The sequence below is a fragment of the Phyllopteryx taeniolatus genome, chromosome 5 (genome assembly GCF_024500385.1).
Source record: "Phyllopteryx taeniolatus isolate TA_2022b chromosome 5, UOR_Ptae_1.2, whole genome shotgun sequence".
NCBI classification, from domain to species: domain Eukaryota; kingdom Metazoa; phylum Chordata; class Actinopteri; order Syngnathiformes; family Syngnathidae; genus Phyllopteryx; species Phyllopteryx taeniolatus.
The window spans coordinates 10,371,555-10,394,452 of NC_084506.1; the positions used below are offsets into that span (position 1 = coordinate 10,371,555).

At 40.0% G+C, this 22,898-nt stretch overlaps 1 protein-coding gene across 2 annotated transcripts in view; it reads right to left on the reverse strand.

Annotated features, from left to right (window-relative positions):
* Window positions 1-22,898, reverse strand: part of cbfb (core-binding factor subunit beta) — a 40,414-nt gene that overhangs the window by 16,869 nt on the left and 647 nt on the right. For both annotated transcript variants that reach the window (XM_061773193.1, XM_061773192.1), the window contains exons 2-4: window positions 22,551-22,637; window positions 16,732-16,848; window positions 104-220 (exon numbers count right to left, since the gene is read on the reverse strand). In XM_061773193.1, coding sequence (XP_061629177.1) covers window positions 104-220; window positions 16,732-16,848; window positions 22,551-22,637 — 321 coding nt within the window. The remainder of the gene's footprint in view (window positions 1-103; window positions 221-16,731; window positions 16,849-22,550; window positions 22,638-22,898) is intronic.

Genomic DNA, 22,898 nt, shown 5'->3' on the forward strand with positions numbered 1-22,898 from the left:
CTGTTATTTTATAAAAGCTTAAGTGAGATACAGTAGTAAGGCATAATGTGCTGCATCATGTAAGTTAAGTTAACCATTCTTCTGGTAGTATGTTCTGCGCTACCTGTGCCCTCTCATCATCATATTCCAGGAATCCCATCCCATCCAGCCTCTGTAGGTCGATCCAACCTCTCCAAATCACACACACTCCATTCAAGATCATCGGCGCCTTTAAATGGACCTGACGAAACAAAGAAGGAAAACATCTCCAATACATTTGACTAAAATATCGACATAACAGTATATTAGGGACATGGAGGTTATACTGAACATGATATGGATTATTTAGCATCGCCTGAAACTGATTGACTGTTGAGAAAGACCAAAAAAAATTTTTTTTTAAATAAATCAGGTCAACAGTTTCCTAATGCAACAGATCGACTAAATGAGGCAGTCACTATTAGTGCAACATTAAGATAGTCTGAAAGAAAACTAATACTCAACACATCATTATAGATACAGTATGTTTTCTGTGTCAATGTTATAATGCGTAGCCTTTTACATACAGTATAACGGTTTCTATGAGTTTGTGGTTTTTATAAGGAATACTGGGAATATTGATTTCAACTTCAAAACATTTGAAGTCTTATTCTATGCATACAATACAGTAAATGTATAAATCATCCCCCTCCACATTTTGCTAAATTCACCTGTTAATTTGTTAAAGAGTTATTTTACTTATTTATTCAACGTTTTTGATTTCTGGATGTCTGAATGCCCGAATGTCAGCATAGTCAAGGCACACAATTTGCAGTTTGAATTCAATTGAATTTTGAAACATTATTTTCAGTAGGAATTTATGGAAATAGAATTAGAACTGTCATTTCAAGGGGACATTAAAAAAAAATGACTTTTTAATTGCTTGTATACAAATAGTTCCCTCACCCATCAAGTGTGAAATTAAGTCAATTTCAATCAAGTTCAACTTATAACGTGTACTCTAATTCTTGATATTTTGAGTATTTTGACGAATTTATGTCATACAACTTTAAAATTGCAAAAAAAGGCAATTACATTTCCTTTTAAGTAAAATGTTAACTTCATCTGTCCATCCATTTTCTCTGCCGCTTTTGCACCTGAGCTGGAAGCCAACCCAGCTGACTTCAGACAAAAGAGGGGTGGGGTACAACGCCCTGGACTGGTCACAAGTCAAGCTCGGGGCACATACCTGTATAGCGACAGATAATCATTCTCATGCACATTCATGATGTAACTGAGTGGACACTGAACCCACACTGCCAGCTCCGAAGTTAGGAGAATGTACCACTATACCATCCAAGTGTTAAAAAAATAAAATAAAAATGGAAAAATAATTTAACCACTCCAAATAGTGACAATAAAAACAGTAAAACACTCTTAGTTTAATAACAAGTAAGGGCACATATGGTGACACTGGGAAAAAAGTATTGGAACGCAAAAAGGACAAAGGCATTGGGACATAGCTAGAAAAACAAATTCATTTTACTGCTTTGAATGCTTTACATTAAGTAAGTTAGGTAATTTTGTTTCTTCTTTGCTTCACACATTTTTATCTTAATAGCCCTGGATCAATCTTTTAGGATAGGTGTAGCAGAAAAGCCACAAAAACAAAGCAAATCACACATACATATGTGAGGTCTCACACGACATGCCGATGTCACGAGTGACACCCAAGTTTTGTCAACTTTAGAGATCTCGACTATAGAGGTTCTGCTGTAGATTTCATTTTATTTTTTCAATTGAACTTGTTGTAATTTGTCCAAGTAGCACAAAAACCTTCGTGTGAGTCATTGGACTGACACAGAACATGGTAAGGCTTTTACAGCAGCTGTTAATACAAACTTTAATCAAATGAGGATGGACAACAAATGAATATGTGTGATGGACAAAAACTATGAAAATCACAAAACCCAAGACGGTACCGCATCAGTAGATATACATTGTCGTACAATGGAGCAGAGTGGAGAAGTGTCCTCTATCGTGTGTATACACAATTATGCAGGGAACTCTCAGGGCGAAATAAACACAAGATTATCTCTAAAAAAAAAATCTGTCTGTCCACCTGTCAATATTGTATTTGATCTTTTAATGCCATTATCGTTTCTACTACTTCAATCTGCTTTCTGTGGTATTTTTGTTGTTGTCATCAAATTAAACATGATTTGAAGAATTAATCAACAACTCAAACACATCTTCCACTACATACATGCTGTTATTTTCTTTGAGAGATTGGGCAGCTCCACGCTCAGTACTTTACTCGGGTTATTTTTGGAGGCGCTCATACAGGGACCTCTTTTACCACAGCAATTCACACTGCACCAAGGATGTAGGGGGACCGCACCCCGAGAAGTTGTGGGTTTTAGGTTTATTCCAATTCATATGTGCGCGTGTGTGCATAAGACAAGGAGAGAGTAGAAAAATTAGTGGCAGAAAGGGAGAGATGGCTTCCACATCATTGGGGCAGAATGGTACTTTAAAAAGAAAGCTTCGCTTTGCCTGACGATGAAAATGTGTGTGTGTTGTGTGTCTGTATGAGGGGAAAATATGCAGAAACGGTCCAACCACAGACTTCCTCTGAGAACCATGTCAACCCCCACATCCATTTGCTAACACACACACACACACACACACACACACACACACACACACACACACACACACTGAAAAAGAAAAGGCAATACAGCAAAATGTGGCATAAAATTCTGCCTCCTCCTCAAAAAAAAAAATGGAAGAGCTGGTTTATTTGGTTAGGCCTGGAAGCATTGGTTTGATTGCCTGAAGGTTAGTGTACTGTTCAGACGTGATATCCTGTTGGCAACGTGCAAACCAATCCTCAGGAGGGCCAGGTCTTTATTTGAAAATGATTCATTTTAATCCCTTTTAAATTTACGAACATTTCGTTTCTAGGTTTTCAAGTGCAATTCCCTTAAATATTTTTTTACTTTATTTTAACCAACTGTTGAAACTTGTTGCACCACAACATACTGTATTTGTTAAATGCTCAGAAGCTAAAAAAGTGTCGCAGATAGAGATAAAGATTCGAAGTCTGTAAACAAACATCGGATTATTTTGATGTGCAACAAACACACAACAACAAGTGCTAGCAAAACACAAGGTGTCCAGACTGGTCTATTAATATTATAAACCCTAAACAGCTAAAGTGCCAGTAGGTAGGGCAGCGTACTGTAGCACTGACAGACATGATGTTCTCTTCTAATTACAACAAATTATTTTGAAGCTTTAGTTTTCTTTGACAGGTTGAATACTGAAAACATATGGCCGAGCCCACACCCCAGTTATTATGTGTAATATTTAACCTATTATTATTATTATTATTATTCATCCATCCATGTTCTGAGCCGCTTCTCCTCACTAGGGTCGCGGGCGTGCTGGATCCTATCCCAGCTATCATCGGGCAGGAGGCGGGGTACACCCTGAACTGGTTGCCAGCCAATCGCAGGGCACGTACAAACAAACAACCATTCGCACTCACATTCACACCTACAGGCAAATTAGAGTCTCCAATTCATGCATGTTTTTGGGATGTGGGAGAACGCAGGCACGGGGAGAACATGCAAACTCCACACAGGCGGGGCTGACGCTCTAACCAGTCGGCAACCGTGCCGCCTATTATTATTCACTTTATTCTTATTTTCTATGCATCCAATTCCATATAATTTTGAGGGAACTCTTTGGGCCTTTTTTTAATTCGAGCTTGTATCAATGCACAAAGTTTCACAAAGGCATAATTGGGGCAAAAAAGATCCCATAGGCAAATGTGCTCATAAAGTATTCCTACAGGCCAGGAAATCCAAGACACGATGTCCACTTTACCTCTATAAATTTAATTTAATTTAATATAATTTCATTTGGAGACTGACTTAGACAAGATCGGGGATTTATATTATTAAACATGTTCATGTCATGAAACTACAATAACAGTTACAGTTCTCTTTGTTGAAATTACAGTAAATACTGTACATTCTACACTGTGAATGTGTGACACAGATGTAGAGAGAAGAGTTGGCACAGCAGCTCTCATTCAGTCTCATGCCAGCCATCCAGTCAGCATCTAACAAGTGCCCCGTAACACACAAAATAATGCCCACAAACTGCGATAACACAAGAGGCATCTTTGTTTTCTGATTTTTGAGGAGTGACAGTATGTGCCTCCGATCACACGCATACACAATTTGTACTTTGTGTCTATTCCGTCCCGTGTGCTTGACTTAGTTGAAATTGTCTTACATCAAATTTCAATCAAACCAATGTAAATCAGTGTTTGGTGTCAACTGAATAACATGGGTCACACACAACTCATGCTCTTCTTTTTCATTCTTTCTTTATTTCCAACCAACACCAGCACTCCTGCCAGGACAATAAAGAAAAGGATCTGAGTATTCGTCTCAATACTCATCCCTGATTCACACACACACACACACACACACACACTGCAAGTCTATCACAGCCAGCTACAGTACATGACACCAACGCTGTGCTGATGTCACATCATTTCAGATGTTCGGGGGATAAATCACGCTGGTCATGAGGAAGTGATGCTGGGGCCATTCTCTATATACACTACAGTAAGTTAAAGTTAAGCTTGTGAAAGTTCCAACAACTGTGTCAGTTGAAAAGATGTTTATTTGTAAGAGTAACACATTGACTTTTATTCCTTGTCTGACATGGCACAATCCATTTCTTGGGAAAAAGACAAAATGAGGGGTGTTTAAGTTTTGTGTGTGTGTGTGTTTGGGTGTGCATCAAGCGACAGAAGCAGGTGGAGAAAAAACATGTTAGTGGGAAACCCCGTTCCAAACCAGAGAGCAAGCATTACTGGTCTTTTGTGTGCCACACATGCACCCACACAGGCACAGTGAGGGCTGAAATACACACAGATAAATAGACTATTGTATGAGGGGCCATTTGGGACATTATTCAGTATTAGCTCTCACACTTACTATTCAAATGCTTACACACACACACAAACGACTGAAAGGCTCTCATAAGTACTACTCAAACAGTCTCATACACACGAGTCTTGCTCTCATTAACATTACTCAAATGTTCTCATTTACACTAGTGAAATGCTCTCATTTACACTACTCAAATGCTCTCATTTACACTACTCAAATGCTATCATACACACAAGTCTTGCTCTCATTAACACTACTCAAATGCTATCATACGCACGCGTCTTGCTATCATCAACACTACTCAAATGTGTTCATTCTCGCGCATCACTGGCATTCACGCGTCCATGTCAATCATGCTCACACGTGAATAGTGTAAATCTTTTATTAGGTAGTTCAATTCAAAAAGTGAAATTATCGAGATGAACTGCACACTGCACACACTCAGAGTGAAGTATTTCATATTTAAAATATGTATTATTTTGATGATTGTAGCACATAGCAAATAAAAAAATAACTACCCATATTGAGAAACTAAAATATTACGTCAAACGAAATAGTCAATTAATTCAAGAAATAAAGTGATTTTTAAAGTAGGAATTAGGTTGGAATTTGCACTCTGAAAAGTATTTCAGTGTTTAATCACTCTATGAGTATTGAAGAAAAACATTTCAACTATATTCTAATTTATTAAGATGTACCGATATTTTAAAAAGTCAAAATATTTGACTCTGACTGTGTGTAGTCTGGAGTGCATATCTATGACACGAGTTTCACAACGGCAATTAAATTCCTTCATTCCCTTTGGACACCTCATTAGGTACAGGGGAGCTTAAACGCGACTATCCGGCCATCCTGCCTGCAACGAACCGTATACGTTTCAGATTGTAACGCAGCGGTGTTGAAACTCTGTCTTGAGTCCAGGAGTAAACACACGTCCACTGCGCTTCAGCCCGAAAGGCACATTTATTCGGCAGCATCCGCGACTGAATAATGCCGTCTTGCTCTTGATAGACGAGCCAGCCTAGCCCTAAATCATACACGACACGGCTTCTGATTGGCCGATCATTATGTCATATCCCCCAGCACTTACACATTAAAAGCAACCATTTTAAATCAACGATGAAAAGCGTTATTGTAACACAATAATCAACAAGTATACGACATATACATTAAAAATATCTGTATGTACTTCTTCTTTTCCTTTCGGCTTGTCCCTTTAGGGGTCGCCAGAGCGCGTCATCCTTTTCCATGTAAGCCTATCTCCTGCATCCTCCAGCTCTGCTTCCTGTTGTCTCTTCCGTACATCCGTACATCATGGCTGGCCTCACCACTGTTTTATAAACTTTGCCCTTCATCCTAGCAGAGACTCTTCTGTCACATAACACACCTGACACCTTCCTCCACCCGTTCCAAGCTGCTTGGACCCATTTCTTCACTTCCTGACCACACTCACTATTGCTCTAGATGGTTGACCCCAAGTATTTAAAGTCCTCCACCCTTGCTATCTCTTCTCCCTTAGCCTCACTCTTCCCTCACCAGCCCTCTCATTCATGCACATATATTCTGTCTTACTTCGGCTAATCTTCATTCCTCTGCTTTCCAGTGCATGCCTCCATCTTTCCAACTGTTCCTCCACCTGCTCCCTGCTTTCACTGCACATCACAATGTCATCTGCAAACATCATGGTCCACGGGGATTCCAGTCTAACCTCATCTGTCAGCCTATCCATCACCACTGCAAAGGGGCTCAGGGCTGATCCCTGATGCAGTCCCACCTCCACCTTAAATTCGTCTGTCACACCTACAGCACACCTCACCGCTGTTCTGCTGCCGTACATGTCCTGTATTATTCTAACATACTTCTCTGCCACTCCAGACGTCCACATGCAGTACCACAGTTCCTCTCTGGGTACTCTGTCATAGGCTTTCTCTAGATCTACAAAGACACAATGTAGCTCCTTCTGACCTTCTCTGTACTTTTCAATCAACATCCTCAAGGCAAATAATGCATCTGTGGTACTCTTAAAACATGAAACCATACTGTTGCTCGCAAATACTCACTTCTGTCCTGAGTCTAGCCTCCACTACTCTTACCCATAACTTCATTGTGTGGCTCATCAACTTTATTCCTCTATAGTTCCCACAGCTCTGCACATCACCCTTGTTCTTAAAAATGGGCACCAGCACACTTTTCCTCCATTCCTCAGGCATCTTCTCACGTGCTAGAATTCTATTGAACAAGCTGGTCAAAAACTCCAGAGCCACCTATCCGAGATGCTTCCATACCTCGACAGGAATGTCATCAGGACCAACTGCCTTTCCATTTTTCATCCTCTTTAATGCCTTTCCTACTTCCCCCTTACTAATCATTGACACTTCCTGGTCCACCACACTTGCCTTTTCTACTCACCCTTCTCTCATTTTCCTCATTCATCAACTCCTCAAAGTATTCTTTCCATCTAGCTAGCACACTGCTGGCACCAGTCAACATATTTCCATCTCTATCCTTAATCACCCTAACCTGCTGCACATCCTTCCCATCTCTATCCCTCTGTCTGGCCAGCCTGTATAGATCCTTTTCTCCTCCTTTAGTGTCCAACCTGCCACACATGTCATCATATGCCTCTTGTTTGGCCTTTGCCACCTCTACCTTTGCCCTGCGTCACATCTCAATGTATTCCTTTCGCCTCTCCTCGGTCCTCTCAGAGTCCTTCTCTCCTTTCCTGCCAGAAGATACACCAATTACTCTCTTGCCTGCCTCTCTGATCACCTTGGCTGCAGTGGTCCACTCTTCTGGAAGCTCCTCCTGTCCACCGAGAGCCTGTCTCACCTCTTCCCGAAAAGCTGCACAACACTCGTCCTTGTCTCAGCTTCCACCACATGGTTCTCTGCTCTGCCTTTGTCTTCCTAATCTTCCTCCCCACCACCATAGTCATCTTCACACTCTTCCCTACCACTACCTTACAGTCGGTAACCTCCTTCAGATTACATTGTCTGCACAAGATGTAATGCACCTGCGTGCTTCTACCTCCGCTCTTGTAAATCACCCTATGGTGGTGCCTCTTCTGGAAAAAAGTGTTCACTACAGCCATTTGCATCCTTTGTGCAAAGTCTACCACCATCTGTCCCTCCAAGTTCCTTTCCTGGAAGCCGTTCTTACCCATCACTTCTTCATTACCCCTATTTCCTTCACCAACATGTCCATTACAATCTGCACCAATCACGACTCTCTCTCTGTCTGGGATGCTCAGAACTACTTCGTCTAGCTCCTTCCAGAATTTCTCTTTCACCCCTAGGTCACATCCTACCTGTGGGGCATAGCCACTAATCACATTATACATAACACCCTCAATTTCAAGTTTCAGCCTCATCACTCGGTCTGATACTCTTTTCACCTCCAAGACATTCTTAGCCAACTCTTCTTTTAAAATAACACCGACTCCATTCCTCTTCCCATCTACACCATGGTAAAATAATTTAAACCCTGCCCCTAAACTTCTAGCCTTACTGCCTTTCCATCTGGTCTCCTGGACACACAATATATCAACCTTTCTCCTAATCATCATGTCAACCAACATTCAAAGTCCCCACATTCAGTTCTAAGCTCTGTGTTTTCGTCTTCTCTTTCTGCCGAAGAACCCGCTTTCCACCTCTTCTTCTTCTTCGACTTCGACCCACAGTAGCTGAATTTCCAACGGCGCCCTGCAGGTTGACGGCGCCAGTGGCCACGACCGATCCGGTATGGAATTCTTTGGATGGACGCTCATATTTGTTTGGCAAAGTTTTAAGCTGGGTGCCCGTCCTGACGCAACCCTCTGCATTTATCCGGGCTTGGGACCGGCCTACAGTTTGCACTGGCTTGTGCACCCCATAGGACTGCAAAATATATGTATGTACTATACAGTATAATACTATGTAATGCTACTGCTTAAGTTAGGCTAACTATTGTATTTTATGGCTGTTGGTCAATGCCATATTTTATTTTGAAACCACTTACTTTTCAATTAATATAAATACACGCTCACATACACACCTCAAATTTTTGCACACATACAGGTCAAACACACTCGCATGAACATGTCAAATCTATTCAAATACCATCCTCAAAACCATTCATAAAATATACTCAAATCCTTTCACATTTCCATCTCAAATGCTCGCATACATACTTGTGGGAGATTTATTTTAAGATAGATAGATAGATAGATAGATAGATAGATAGATAGATAGATAGATAGATAGATAGATAGATAGATAGATAGATAGATAGATAGATAGATTGATAAATTTTGACAAATAGTTATAGACATAACTATAGATAGATAAAGTCTATCTATCTCGATCTATTAGATTATAGATAGACAAATTCTATGTCTGTCTATCTATTTATGTGTTTATCTATAGCTATAAGTCTATAACTATTTGTCAAAATGTATCTATCTATCTGTGTTAGTCTATGAGAGCATTTGAGTAGTGTTGATGAGAGCAAGATGCGTGCATATGAGAGCATTTGAGTAGTGTAAATGAGAGCGAGACTCGTGCGTATTAGAGCATTTGACTAGTGTAAATCAGAGCATTTGACTAGTGTAAATGAGAGAATTTGTGTAGTGTAAATGAGAGCATTTGACTAGTGTAAATGAGAGCATTTGACTAGTTTAAATGAGAACATTTGAGAAGTGTCAATGAGAGCATTTGAGTAGTGTAAATGAGAGCACTTGAGTAGTAGCAATGAGAGCATTTGAGTAGTCGATGAGAGCATTTGAGTAGTGTTAATGAGAGCAAGACTTGTGCGTATGAGAGTGTTTGAGTAGTACTTATGAGAACCTTTCAGTAGTTTGTGTGTGTGTGAAAGCATTTGAATAGTAAATGTGAGAGCTAATCCTGAATAATGTCCCTAACAGCCCCTCATAGTTTGCACATGCTCACATGCGCACGTGCTCAAACACACACACGAGCACATTGTTCATTCTTTTGGTTTTATGAAAGTCACTAAAGGAAAGACTAAAAAGCCACCCACTCAAGAGGAAAACATGTTTTCATTTGGGAATGATACATTCTCAATTAAACATGGTACAATGTCGAATTGCATTTAAACTTCAGGGACATTCAAGTCTTCATTGCTGATGTTTAATGTGTTGTAATATATTCATGAATACAAGAAGGAGCCACATTTAAGACATGCTTTGTGAACCCACACCATCTTTTAAGCCTTTTGTTATAATATGTTCGTGACTCTTTTCCAGTTTGTTGATTGGAAAACATTTCACGCTCAGAATTTCACACTGAAAACATTTCCCATATGTTTTCTATTTTATAATAATGTTATAATGGTTCACTGGCAGTTTGTATTTCCACTGTGAGCCTGTAGACAGTTGGGCTCCTTTTTGTATGAACCAACTGCTGCTTGCTCCGACAGAATTGTCATGCAAATGCACACAGACTGTAGAGAGAGTCATTTACCGAGGTTTGGATGTGAAGTGACCAGACCGAGATGAGTCATTCATTCTAATATATTTCATTTCGGGTCCCAGCAGTTATTTTTTTATATGACATATGCTGTTTTGTGACAAAAACAGTTTGCTGATAATTTGACCTTAAACAAAATATTGCTTTATCAGTTTCATTTCTTTCCGTATTTGTACCCGATACCCAGTGCTTGGTACATGGTTTATACAGTTGACATGTAAAAGATGGAGACTAGCAACAGATAATTTAGACTCTTCAATGAACCTAACACACGTTTTGGGATTGTAGAGGGAAAGCGGAGTAGCGAGAACCCACACAAGCACTGGGAGAACATGCAAAAAGTACAGACAACAATAATAGTCACTGTACTGCTGTCACAAGTGAGTTTAAGGAATTATCATAACAAAACATGTACTGTAAAACAGAATTAAGCACTCAAGCTCAATTGCCTTCCTTGTTTGTTTGAGTCTGTTACGTAAACACTGATTGAACATTTTCAGGGGCATTTTTTTGCCGCAAAGTCAAAAAGTGTGTGTGTGTGTGTGTGTGTCTGGGTTCCGCTGCCTCTGAATACTAGTCTTTTGGTCTGGTAGCATTCACACTAGCTGCGAACTGTACTGCACCAGATTTTATTTTCAATTTATCTGGTTCACACCAGACTTCATTCACCACTTGACCAAACAAATCCCACAATCAGCAATCGCAGAGACAAAACCTGACAAGTGGGAACACATATTTAAAAAACAAACAAACAAACAAGTAAATTGCAATTAGAATGTGGTTGAAGTCTGCTGCCTTCTGTTCTGATGAACTTTCAAATCTTTCCTTTGCCAATGTTGCGCCCCTCCACGATGTTTTGTTCAAATCAGTTAAGTACTGTAGCTTTGATCAATGCTGGTAACATGCAAACTAACACAACTTAAAACATTATCTTCCAAAGCATGAGGAAATTATATGTGACATTGGTGTCTGTACTATTTCCTTGTGCTCCAATTTTGAGATCGAACCTTTTTTTCCTCCCCACAAAATTACAGACATACTGACAAATGATAACGTCTGACTGCACTACAAATCCAGGTAAACTGTCTGGCATACTTCACTCCTCACTCAGTTACTGGAAGAGAAGGACATACAACAGAGGAATGCAGCTGACACATGCATGCTGGATGTCACACCAGACTAACCTCTCACTGCATTGAACATTGTGCGACTGTCAGTTGTTTGTGAGCCTCTCTGAAAACACACATTGGTTCTCTACATCTACTCGTAGAGAGATACAGTCTAACATAGGCACACAGGGAGGATGCAAACAGAGGATGTGGTCTGAGTGTGTGTTGCGGTGCATCGTGGGAATGGGTGTGGTCATTGATCTTAAGCCTAAAGTAGGAAATATGAAACCTGGATGGCATGCGAGTATATGCATGTCTTTTGTAGTGCACTCGCCTTTGCTAACAGGGAGACCCTGAGAGCAGCAGGCACAGAGGGAAGCAATTAGTGGGGGAGACTTTGATGATGTCACTGACTGATGAAGGACCCTTGGCACAGCTTCTGTTCAAAAAGGCAACATGATGCTTGCAGAGAAACACAGAACACTTCTTATTTGACACCAAGGCCCTTTCATTTAGTGATTCATTTTAAGCAGCAATGCCTTCTCCTGTCACATGCATGTCAATGTCAACTCACTGCGTCTTTGTGTTTCTGTGTCAACGAAATTAATAGTACGGACAAAAAAAACCACATGATTCTAATATGGCTTCAGAAGAAGAAAACGGCTTAAAGATAATGGCAACTGAGTCTGACTTGATGTCAAAATGAAATCAAACATTTTTTCCTTTCAATTGACAACAAGCATGGACTTACAAAATCAGACATTTAATGTCAACTGTTATTTACCAAACGGGGCTCAATAACTTTTCTTTTGTTGACCAATTCAGAGATAATAGCAATAAACCTTTATAAATATACACACAGAGATAATGCAAAATATGGATGGATAAAATGGATGGATGCCAAAATACTTTATATAACATTTAAATTTCACAGTTGATCAGTGATATCTAATGAAATAACTTGTGGCCAGGAACTGAGAGTTGCCGGGTAAATTAATAGCATTGTCGAGCGGGCCTACTGAAACGGAAAATCAAAAACAAGATTCCCTCCTGTTGACTTATCCTCCAGACATAAGTGAACTTTGTTCAACATCCTTGTCATGCCATTCAAACCCAGCACAGAAAAAAGCCTTTCTTGTTCCACTCATGGCTATTTTGTTATAGAATTTGATGTCAAAAACAGAACCTCCACGTGAGACCTGCAATTTAACTGCAAAAAAAAATAAAAAAAAATAAAAAAAAAGATATTGGCTGGCTGTTTCATTTTTTTCCATTTCATGTTCGTAAGATGGCGGCACGGTGACGACTGGTTAGAGCGTCAGCCTCACAGTTCTGAGGACCTGGGTTCAATCCCTGGCCCCGCCTGTGTGGAGTTTGCATGTTCTCCCCGTGCCTGTGTGGGTTTTCTCCAGGCACTCCGGTTTCCTCCCACATCCCAAAAACATGCATTAATTGGAGACTCTAAATTGCCCGTAGGCATGACTGTGAGTGCGAATGGTTGTTTGTTTCTATGTGCCCTGCGATTGGCTGGCAACCAGTTCAGGGTGTACCCCGCCTCCTGCCCGATGACTGCTGGGATAGGCTCCAGCACGCCCGCGACCCTAGTGAGGAGAAGAGGCTCAGAAAATGGATGGATGGATGTTCGTAAGATGAACATGATTAAATCAAGTAGAATTTGCATGAAATCTCATCGATTTAACATTTAATAGATGATTTCATGTTGAAATCCCATTTCTATGCCGTGAGGTCATCACAAGTATGGATGGGTAACAGTGCTGGAATGCTTAACAAATGTGCTTTTTGCAGTGGCAACATTGCTTGGTCTTGTTTGTGCTTTAAACCTGAGCTACCCTCCAGAATTAAAATACACCTTTGAAGCTCTGCAAAGGATAATCATGGAATTAATAAATTAAATTAAACTGTTAACTGTTTTCAATCTGACATTACATGGAGGAAATTATATTTCATAACTTCATTTAGAGAAACTGGAGCCTATCCGAACAGACTTCAGACAAGAAGCGGGTTCGCCAGTCACATATACACAAACATCCATTCACACTCACATTCATACCTATGGAGGAATTAGTCCATTTCCATAACATGAATGCTTTTGAAATGTGGGAGGAAGCCAGATAACCCGGCGCAAACCCACGCAAGCGCAAGGAGAACATGCAAACTCTTCACAGAGATATTCCAACGAATATCTGTAACTTGATCTGCTGACTGCGAGACAGACATTCTAACCGCTATCAACCGTGCTGCCGTGACAAACACGAGATCTTAAATAATGCAATACATGAATATTATTATTATTTGAATGACTAATTATGTGTTACAATTCATGTCTACAAAGAGGTCAACGCTCACTAGCACGTAAGCTGCTAACCCTAAAATTAACTTTGTCCCCAGCTGGCTCCCATTAGGCCTTAAAGGATGCCATGAGTCTCTGTCTCGCACGCACACACGCACCATCCGAGCAACCTGGATGTGCTACTGCAGCTTTGGTTTGGCATTGTCTGTGTTTGGAAATGAAGGCGGGAGAGCGGGTGGAGTGGCGTGAGGGAGGGTGTGGCTCCGGAGAGGCTGACAAGCACCATGGATTTTCATATTTTATAAATGGTCCGAAGACTCACACATACAGGAAGAACATGGGAATGTAGACAGTATACATATATAGTATTTAAACTGTATGTAAATACTAATTGTTTATACTGGACTGACCAGAGTAGTAAAAATAATCAAGTGTAAATAATTTCCATCCACTTTTTGGATTTTCTTTATGCCCTATACTTCAAGAACATACTGCGACAAAGTAACATTTTCAGGATCTCAAGATAACCTGCTTTTTGAAGAAAGGTTGAGAAAAGGTTTTGCAACATCGCTGCTCTCTCATGTGATTTGAATGAATGAAAGCTGCTTTCTGAAAATAACTCCCTAAAAATAGACTATTATATCTGAAAATACTGACTGGCTCTTCAGAGTATTCCTTTTTTCACATAGCATTGCTTTTAGAAAACCACAAAATGCACTCGCCTGTTTTTCTACTCTTACAGAAACAACTGCAACCTTATATTTATACTTGCACATTTTACTAAAGCTCTAATACAATATTTGAGCTGCTCTATGTAGAGAAAGCCGAACAGAGGGATTTCAGTTCAAAAGACAAATATAAATGTGCAGTATATAAAAAGCATCACGTTTATTTAGATGGTCAAATAATGCTATATGTGTACCTGACTTTGCTTTTGCAAAACAACTGTGCAACTGCTTTATGTTGATTATTCCGGGCCTCATTAAAACTTCATAGATCTGTGAGCACAGTTGAGGTAACAAAGAAGGGGCTATCATCTTCAGAACACACACACACACACACACACACACACACACACAGCCCTGAAATTCACTGCATGTAGTCACCTTCCTTCTCATTCTCTCACACACACCCAATTATACACTGAAACACAACACTCAGTTGCAACCCATCAGTGCACTAGTGTTAAATAATTGAGATTAGTCCGTCAGCTCTGGGGCAAGGAGGTCCATCGATTGCACAGACTGCATTTTTAATGAGCTGTCAGCCAGCATGTATTTCAGCTGGCCAGTGTCCGTGGAGGGGCCTTCTAACACACACACACACACACACACACACACACACACACACGCACACACACACACGAGCTGTGAGTTTAAGCAAGGTGTCAAGGGAGACAATTAACAGTCACAGCAGTAGCATTACACTTCTCTGTGCACAAATGCTGTCAAAATTTAGGTTATTTAACTTCGACTCTGATTTTGACTGACCACAATCATCCTCATAAATGGGAGCTGAGCAATAATTCCACCTTTGTGACCCCTATTAATTGATCCTCATAACAATAGCAGGTGATGGTGGGACTCAGTCGAACGAGATTACGTTTTACTCTGTGTGGTCCAGCTTTCTGGCTGACACAATCTGTTTGGACTGATGATGGACTGACTTGAATGAGGGTCATACTTGTGGGGCATCGCTTTGAAGGAGAGGACATAGTCACACGGGACATAGTAACGTTTAAATGATCATGAACCCGCATTAGAATGTGCATATTTGTTTAACATGTCTCCAGCGTACACATTGAGATGCTGTGCATGAGAAGACAGAATGCCTGTGGCCAAAGGGTCGTTGGATCAATTTACATCACATTTTGCAGAATCACAGAAAAATCTAAATGTACATTATATAAATATAATACAGGTTATCATGGGGACTGAGAGAATAACTTTTACCTTTAATGTTTTTTTGTCGACTGTAAATTTCGAGAAATGCTGTACAAGATTTGCGTGTGTACTTGGAACTTTGAAGCCTTGGATAAACTAGGAAATGCGAGCGGTTTGACCATCTGTTCCATTCGCGCTTGTGTACTCGTGCAACTAGCTCGTTGAGTGACCACTGTGTGATACACATACAGCACATACTAGCACTTGAACGGAACGGGGGTGAAAGTGATGAGAAGCAGAGAAGAAGAGTTATTTAGGACACTTAGTTAACTCAGCAAATTCCCTGTTTCAGTTATTATTGTTCCATTTTTATAAATGACTGTAGTCTCAATACATTGTGGATATTAGATAAAAGATGTGTTAAACATTTTTTTGAAAGTTGATGCTTAATTATACCACACACAAATTCCGTTATGAAAATATTGCTGAATCACAGATTTGTGCATGAAATGTGTGCACACACAAATTAAGCACAAATTTGTGTGTACGCACTGTTAGTGAATGAAACGCATTTCGAGCACATTCTCGCAGAAGCTGCTGTAGGTCACAGATCACGCCCAGACACTCACACGCGGATTCGCCGTCCTCACACGTCACCCCACCATTAATACAGTATTTTCACATTTTGTGTGTGTGTGTGTGTGTGTTCAAATGCATTTACAATGTGGTTAAATAAGCTTTAATGTTGTTAATGTGCACGGGAGGGATAAAACTATAAAACCAAATATTTGTATGTTTTCTCTACTGTCCATCTCAAATTTTCACGTATTATGAACATACTTTCTGCATAAACAGCGGTTCACTCTACATACCAATTAAAAAGAAAAAAAAGTCTTAAACCGAGTAATAATTTGTGATAAAAGGAATTTTAATAAAATGTACTCTTCCATTTTGGCATTCAGCTGGCACCAGTACTTCCTTGCATGTGACAAGAGAGTGTGCTTGTGTTTGTTTGTGTATAAGCCCTACCTTTCCTGTCTCTCTCTCAAAGTCAACATACTCCCTCGTAGGAACCTGTCTCTGATCTCCATGCAGGTTGGCTGGAAAGAACTGGAGGGAGAGGTTGGTGCCTGTTGCTACAAAGGCCTGTGGAGAGCAAAAATGAAAGGGATGATATTAGAGACTTTGAATGTTATCACTCGCATAAGAGTTTTATAAAAAAAAGGTTCACCTTATTGCATGATTTATTGATTTAATATTTATTTATTGTTACTTTCCTCAATAGTTGATTAAGGAAAATTAAATCAATCCCTTCACCCTAAATAGCAACAAATACACATTGGCATCCTTTAGTTTGGCAGTGATCAATTTGAATGGAAATATGGAAATACAGCATGCCTGTGGTATATATATCCATCCATCCATCCATCCATACATTTTCTGAGCCGCTTATCCTCACTAGGGTCGCGGGCGTGCTGGAGCCTATCCCAGCTATCATGGGGCAGGAGCCAGGCAACCCTCAAGTGGTTGCCAGCCAATCGCAGGGCACACATAAACAAACAAACAACCATTCGCACTCACATTCACACCTACGGGCAATTTAGAGTCTTCAATCAACCTACCATGCATGTTTTTGGGATGTGGGAGGAAACCGGAGTGCCCGGAGAAAACCCACGCAGGCACAGGGAGAACATGCAAACTCCACACAGGCGGGGATTGAACCCCAGTCCTCCGAACTGTGAGGCAGACGCTCTAACCAGTCGTCCACCGTGCTGCCTGTGGAATATATATTTATATATTTTAAATAAAAGTATATCCCAGATCATTGAGTTCTGATGTTGGATTCCTTGAGGCAAATTGTCTGCGCATTTAAGGTGGAGTTCACTAAACTGATTATTTTCCCGTTTCTGATATCCAAATGAATTAAACTAATTTTCTAAGTACTTGACCTCTGTAAAATGGCCTCATGCTCTGGACGGAGAACACACTTATACATGCTTTCTTGCACACACGCTGAAACACAAATGAGATGAAAAATCGATTGAATGCACTGCTCTGTCAGAGAGCGACGAACTGTAGAGGCAGAACATGAAGTAGGAAATATAAATTTTTATGCATCGGTGTGTGTGTGTCTGTTGTCTGTGTGCGTGTCTGAGACAGATCAATACTAAGGTCATTGAGGCTGGATCTTAGTTGGATGCGTATGAATTATGTACTGTGTCATGTTTGTGAGGAGGTGGGGAGAAAGTCTGAATCCAAGAGGGTGAACATAGAGTGAACAACTAATGAAAACTCTCAAAATGAAATAATAATTGACGCCATGATTCTGTCTCTGTCTCTTTCATACGCGCACGCACACGTGCGCATTTAAAGAGTCTACGAACACCCAAGTCCAAATGTCTGCCCTATTTGAAGTATTGGATTACAACCATCTGACAGTAATTTGCTGCCTACTACTGCTAGAGAGAAAAGGAGCGAAGGAGAGGCTGTGTGAGAGAAAAAAGAGGGAGGGAAACAAACAAAGGAGAAGAGGAGGAGGGGTGGAAGGAGGAACACAGAAAGATGAGAAAGAAAAATGGAGGGAACATGAGCAACAGCAGGAGGGAGGAAGAAAGAGAAGTTCAACAAAAAGGGGAAGGGAAATGGAATTGAGATGGCAAGACTGGAGCCCAGCAAAGCATGAAAATCGATAGTTGGTAAAATGGCAACTCATTCCTAATGAGCTAGCTGAGGGTAATTTACTTTGAATTATTCGCCCATTTATTACAACAAAGATGAACATCTTAATCTTTTTTTTCCAGGACAAGACCAATAAGACCCTTCATTGCAAAAGGAAACAAGATTTGTTTTTTAATCATTCGAACACAATAGTAAATGTAATTATCAGATTATAGGGTGTTGCACGCAGTACATCTATATCATTGTCTCTTTTTTTATTTTACACTGACAAACTTTGACAATATGATTAATTATCAATGTGATGCAATATCATTGTTTAAAATAGAAAATAACTTTCAGTAAGACAATCTAGTTCTAACACGACTGCAAACAAGGGAAGACCTTCCTGAGAATGTCAGTTAAAAGTGAGTTTTATTACCTTTATTATCGTTTGTCTTATCTTAAGCTTTTGATGCACCTATCGTATTGGAAGTACCGTAATTTCTCGTGTATAATGCGCATTTCCCCCCCCCCAAAAAATTGTCAAGTCAATACTGCACATTATACATAGGTATAGGGGTAAATGGGGGGGGGAAACCGTTCACATTTTATACATGCCGCCATCTAGAGGTTATGAAAAAAAATGAAGACTTTAATTCCAATATGCCACCGCCACCTAGAGGTTATGAAAAACGTGTAGCCTACACTTTCATTCCAATATGACAGGGGTACGTATGATTGCATTTATATAAAATTGTTGTGCTCATAAGTTTACGTATCCTGGCAGAATTTTTTAAATATTGATTTTTTAAAATACGCCTGATGACTGAACAACAACGGTCATTAATTTCTTTATGGCTATGTTTTGTTTAGTGATCATGCTTTTCTGAAATGCTTGATAGTTTAATTTGAATCCCATTAAAATTAAATTTAATGTGTTTTGTCTGACCCTTCATGTTTTCTTTAAAGAATTGTACCCATCGTACAAATTTTGCCTGGGTAATCAAACATATGAGCACAACTGTGTGTTTTCTCATTTACTAAATAAAAGTAGGGCTCTGAATTTCAAAATAAGAGCAAGTAAATAAAAAGAAAGTATGACGTGTTCAAATAAAATTCTTAACTTCAGAATGATTCTTTGAAAAAAACTAACAAAATACAGATAATACAGATCATGTTTTGATTATACGGGTAGAAGCAAAATCATGCATTGTAAACATGCATTATACATAGGTAGAAGGGTTTTCCAGAATTTTGAGGTCAACTTTGCGAATGCGTATTATACATGGGTGCACATTACACACGAGAAATTACGGTACTTCAGTTGTGTAAGTGTATCTAATAAATTGGCAAGTGGGTGTACTTCAAAAGCATCAACTTTATCTGGACACCAAGGTGGCTGTTGAACTTAAATATCTATTGATTCTTCTTCACAAACCCTTAATATGTCCTTGTATGACAGATATGAGAACTACATTTGTACAATACAAATTGTGGAAACTATATATTCGTTTGGGTCGAGATGGTTTTGTGACATTTTTAGATGTCTCAATTGCTAGTGTGCTGGAGGACAGTGATTTACTTGGTGTGATGTACTAACGTATATACTGTAACATACTTTCTGTTCTGCACAGGGAAGAACAACCGTGAAGGTGGACATCTATTTATAAAGTGCGTGCCAACCTGAATTGATCATTACACCGTCGATTAGTTTTCTGTCGGTTAGCCCTGTCTATAAAAAGAAGCCTTGGGAGTCCGGCTGAGGTGTCATTGTATCTGCTAGTTGACAATAGCAGGAGGTCTTTAGATACAGATACAGTAAATCAGCAACATGATGTCACAGCTGCCGTCGACCTATTAAAACTGTGGCTGTCAATTCTCACAGCAATGATGGGGCTTATACTGTAAATGGACAGACACGTCAAGATGGTAAAACTAGATGCGTCCCCCTCGCTTCCTGCTGAGATGCTGACATCTTGTCTTTTCACCTAACTTAACAATATTTTTTGGGTGACACTGCTGGGTATGACTTAAACAGATTCATTTTAATTATGTCAGTGACTGTGACATACAGTCATATCACAATGAACATACAATATGAGTGTTATAAAGTTATAAGCTTATTTAAAGGCCACTTTCTGCATTTTCAGAGTACGCTTTGTGGATCTTTGTAGACACAGCAGAAATCAGCTCATTTCCCCTTTGTGAAATGAAGCACATGATTACACATAGGGATGAAATGGTTTATGATTGCTGATAAACCATAATACAGTTTGAGAAGGTTAGAGTTACCATTTCACATTTTAATTATCTTTACTCCTGTATTTTAGGGCCTCTGAGTGTGGTAGTTGTTTTTTGGCTTCTTCCAGTAAACAAATGGAGAAAGAAGAAGAGGCGAACTGTAAAAGAAGGAGACAAAGAAGATGATGAAGACATCGCATGCATGACGCCGCTAAAACTGGTGGAAGAAATTGACTTGACTTATAAAGAGAACTATGACAGTGTGTGTGTGTGTGTGTGTGTGTTAGCCTTGTCCCAATCCAGTCATATAATTGGAAATCGGGCCGATCATGTAATTTTCAGTATGGGATCAGACTCGGTGTCAGCCAATACTCATAATCAAATGACTCGACTCTGACTTTTATAAGAGTGCAGATGGACTCAATTGGATTTGGAATTAAGTAAAGATAATTAGGCGGCATGGTGGTCGACTGGTTAGAGAGTCAGCCTCACAGTTCTGAGGACCGGGGTTCAATCCCCGGCCCCGCCTGTGTGGAGTTTGTATGTTCTCTCCGTGCCTGCGTGGGTTTTCTCCGGGCACTCCGGTTTACTCCCACATCCCAAAAACATGCATGAATTGGAGACTCTAAATTGCCCGTAGGTGTGAAAGTGAGTGTGAATGGTTGTTTGTTTGTATGTTCCCTGCGATTGGCTGGCAACCAGTTCAGGGTGTACCCCGCCTCCTGCCCGATGATAGCTGGGAGAGGCTCCAGCACGCCTGTGACCCTAGTGAGGAGAAGCGGTACAGAAAATGGATGGATCGATAAAGATAATTAGCTCATATGTAGAGAACGGTCGTATCCTTGTTTTTAGGAACATGGTAGGCCAAAAGGTTGGTCGTGTCATCCATTTATTGATAATTTTTTTATTCTGGTTTCCCTCGCTGGGTTGTGGGTGACCTGGAGCTCACACCAGCTGACTGGTCAAGAGGTGGGGTACACACTGCACTGGTCACCATACAGTCACAGTTGGTCATGTCACTAAAAAATACAACTACGTATGTCTATAAGGAATCATAACAAAATACAAACCAACAAACAAAAATAACCTATTTTTGGTCACTTTCGTACTCAAAATTCCTCAGGCATGTGAAAGCACACACACTGTCTACTCCATGGCTCTGTCGAGTCAAAACACCCATAGTACTGCCTCGCCCCCACATCCCCATCAACAAGAATACAACTACACACATTACTCAAGGGTGTCACTGCGCATGGGCAAACTGTTACTGTTGCTCTTATTTAAATGCAGTACATCATTGCCGCCCTTTTAATTAAATTTTGTGTGGTGTTGTATGATGAAAATGCATTTTGTTTGCTGCTCTTCGCAATTTAGAATGTTTCGATTTTGATTTTTTTGTATTTAAAAAAATTACAGTTCAGTACTTGCAATGGGTTGTATATATCTGTATTATTTTATTATTATTATTATTATTTTAATTGTGATAACTGTGATAACTTTGGTCACTTGAATTGTTACATGAAGTTGGCAAAATATGAATGTGGTTTAGTGACAGTAGCGCACACACACACTCTCACAATTAATTCCAGATCAGGAAAATCTATTTGAAGCTGTATAAGACTTGGGACATATTTTTTCATTTGTGCACTTGAATGTTTACTGAGACATGACAGAAGACGTATTATAATAAAGTAAAAATGACAGCCCAGACAATGTGTTGCGACTTGCGAGCATAATGCGCCCGTGTTATCGTGTGTTGATGTCTGGGCGTGCTTTTGTCCAAAGCAGACACACCAAAGTGTTTGTTGAGCTACTACAGCAGGAAGTATGTGTCAAACCTGATGACTTTGCATGATTGACATGTCTACTTCCTGGTGCAGCATTCTGCATTTCCAACAGTTGGACTTAGTAGAATAGTGTGACTTTGTGTTGAGTTCAGCGCCACTTACTATTTCTGAGCGTCCATCTCTGCAGGCGTTCTGGAAGCGGGCTTGCCTCTCCTCATGGGGTCGGTCCCTGAAGCCAGTGTATTTAATCTGAAACCAAACATTGGAATCTAGAGACGTTCGCATCTAGTACGCCTTTTTTTGATCGGCAAAGTCAACATTGACCTCCCCCCCAAGATAAGATAGTGATCTTGATTTAAGACCACAGCGCTTTTGGGTCCAAATGAACAGAAAATGCGAGCAACTGATTGGAAAGAACTTTCACAAATGTTCCTTTTAGGTTCAAATAAATACAATTGTACTTATTAATGTGTACTCACTTTTTTTAAGAAGGTCAAATCGCATATGCTG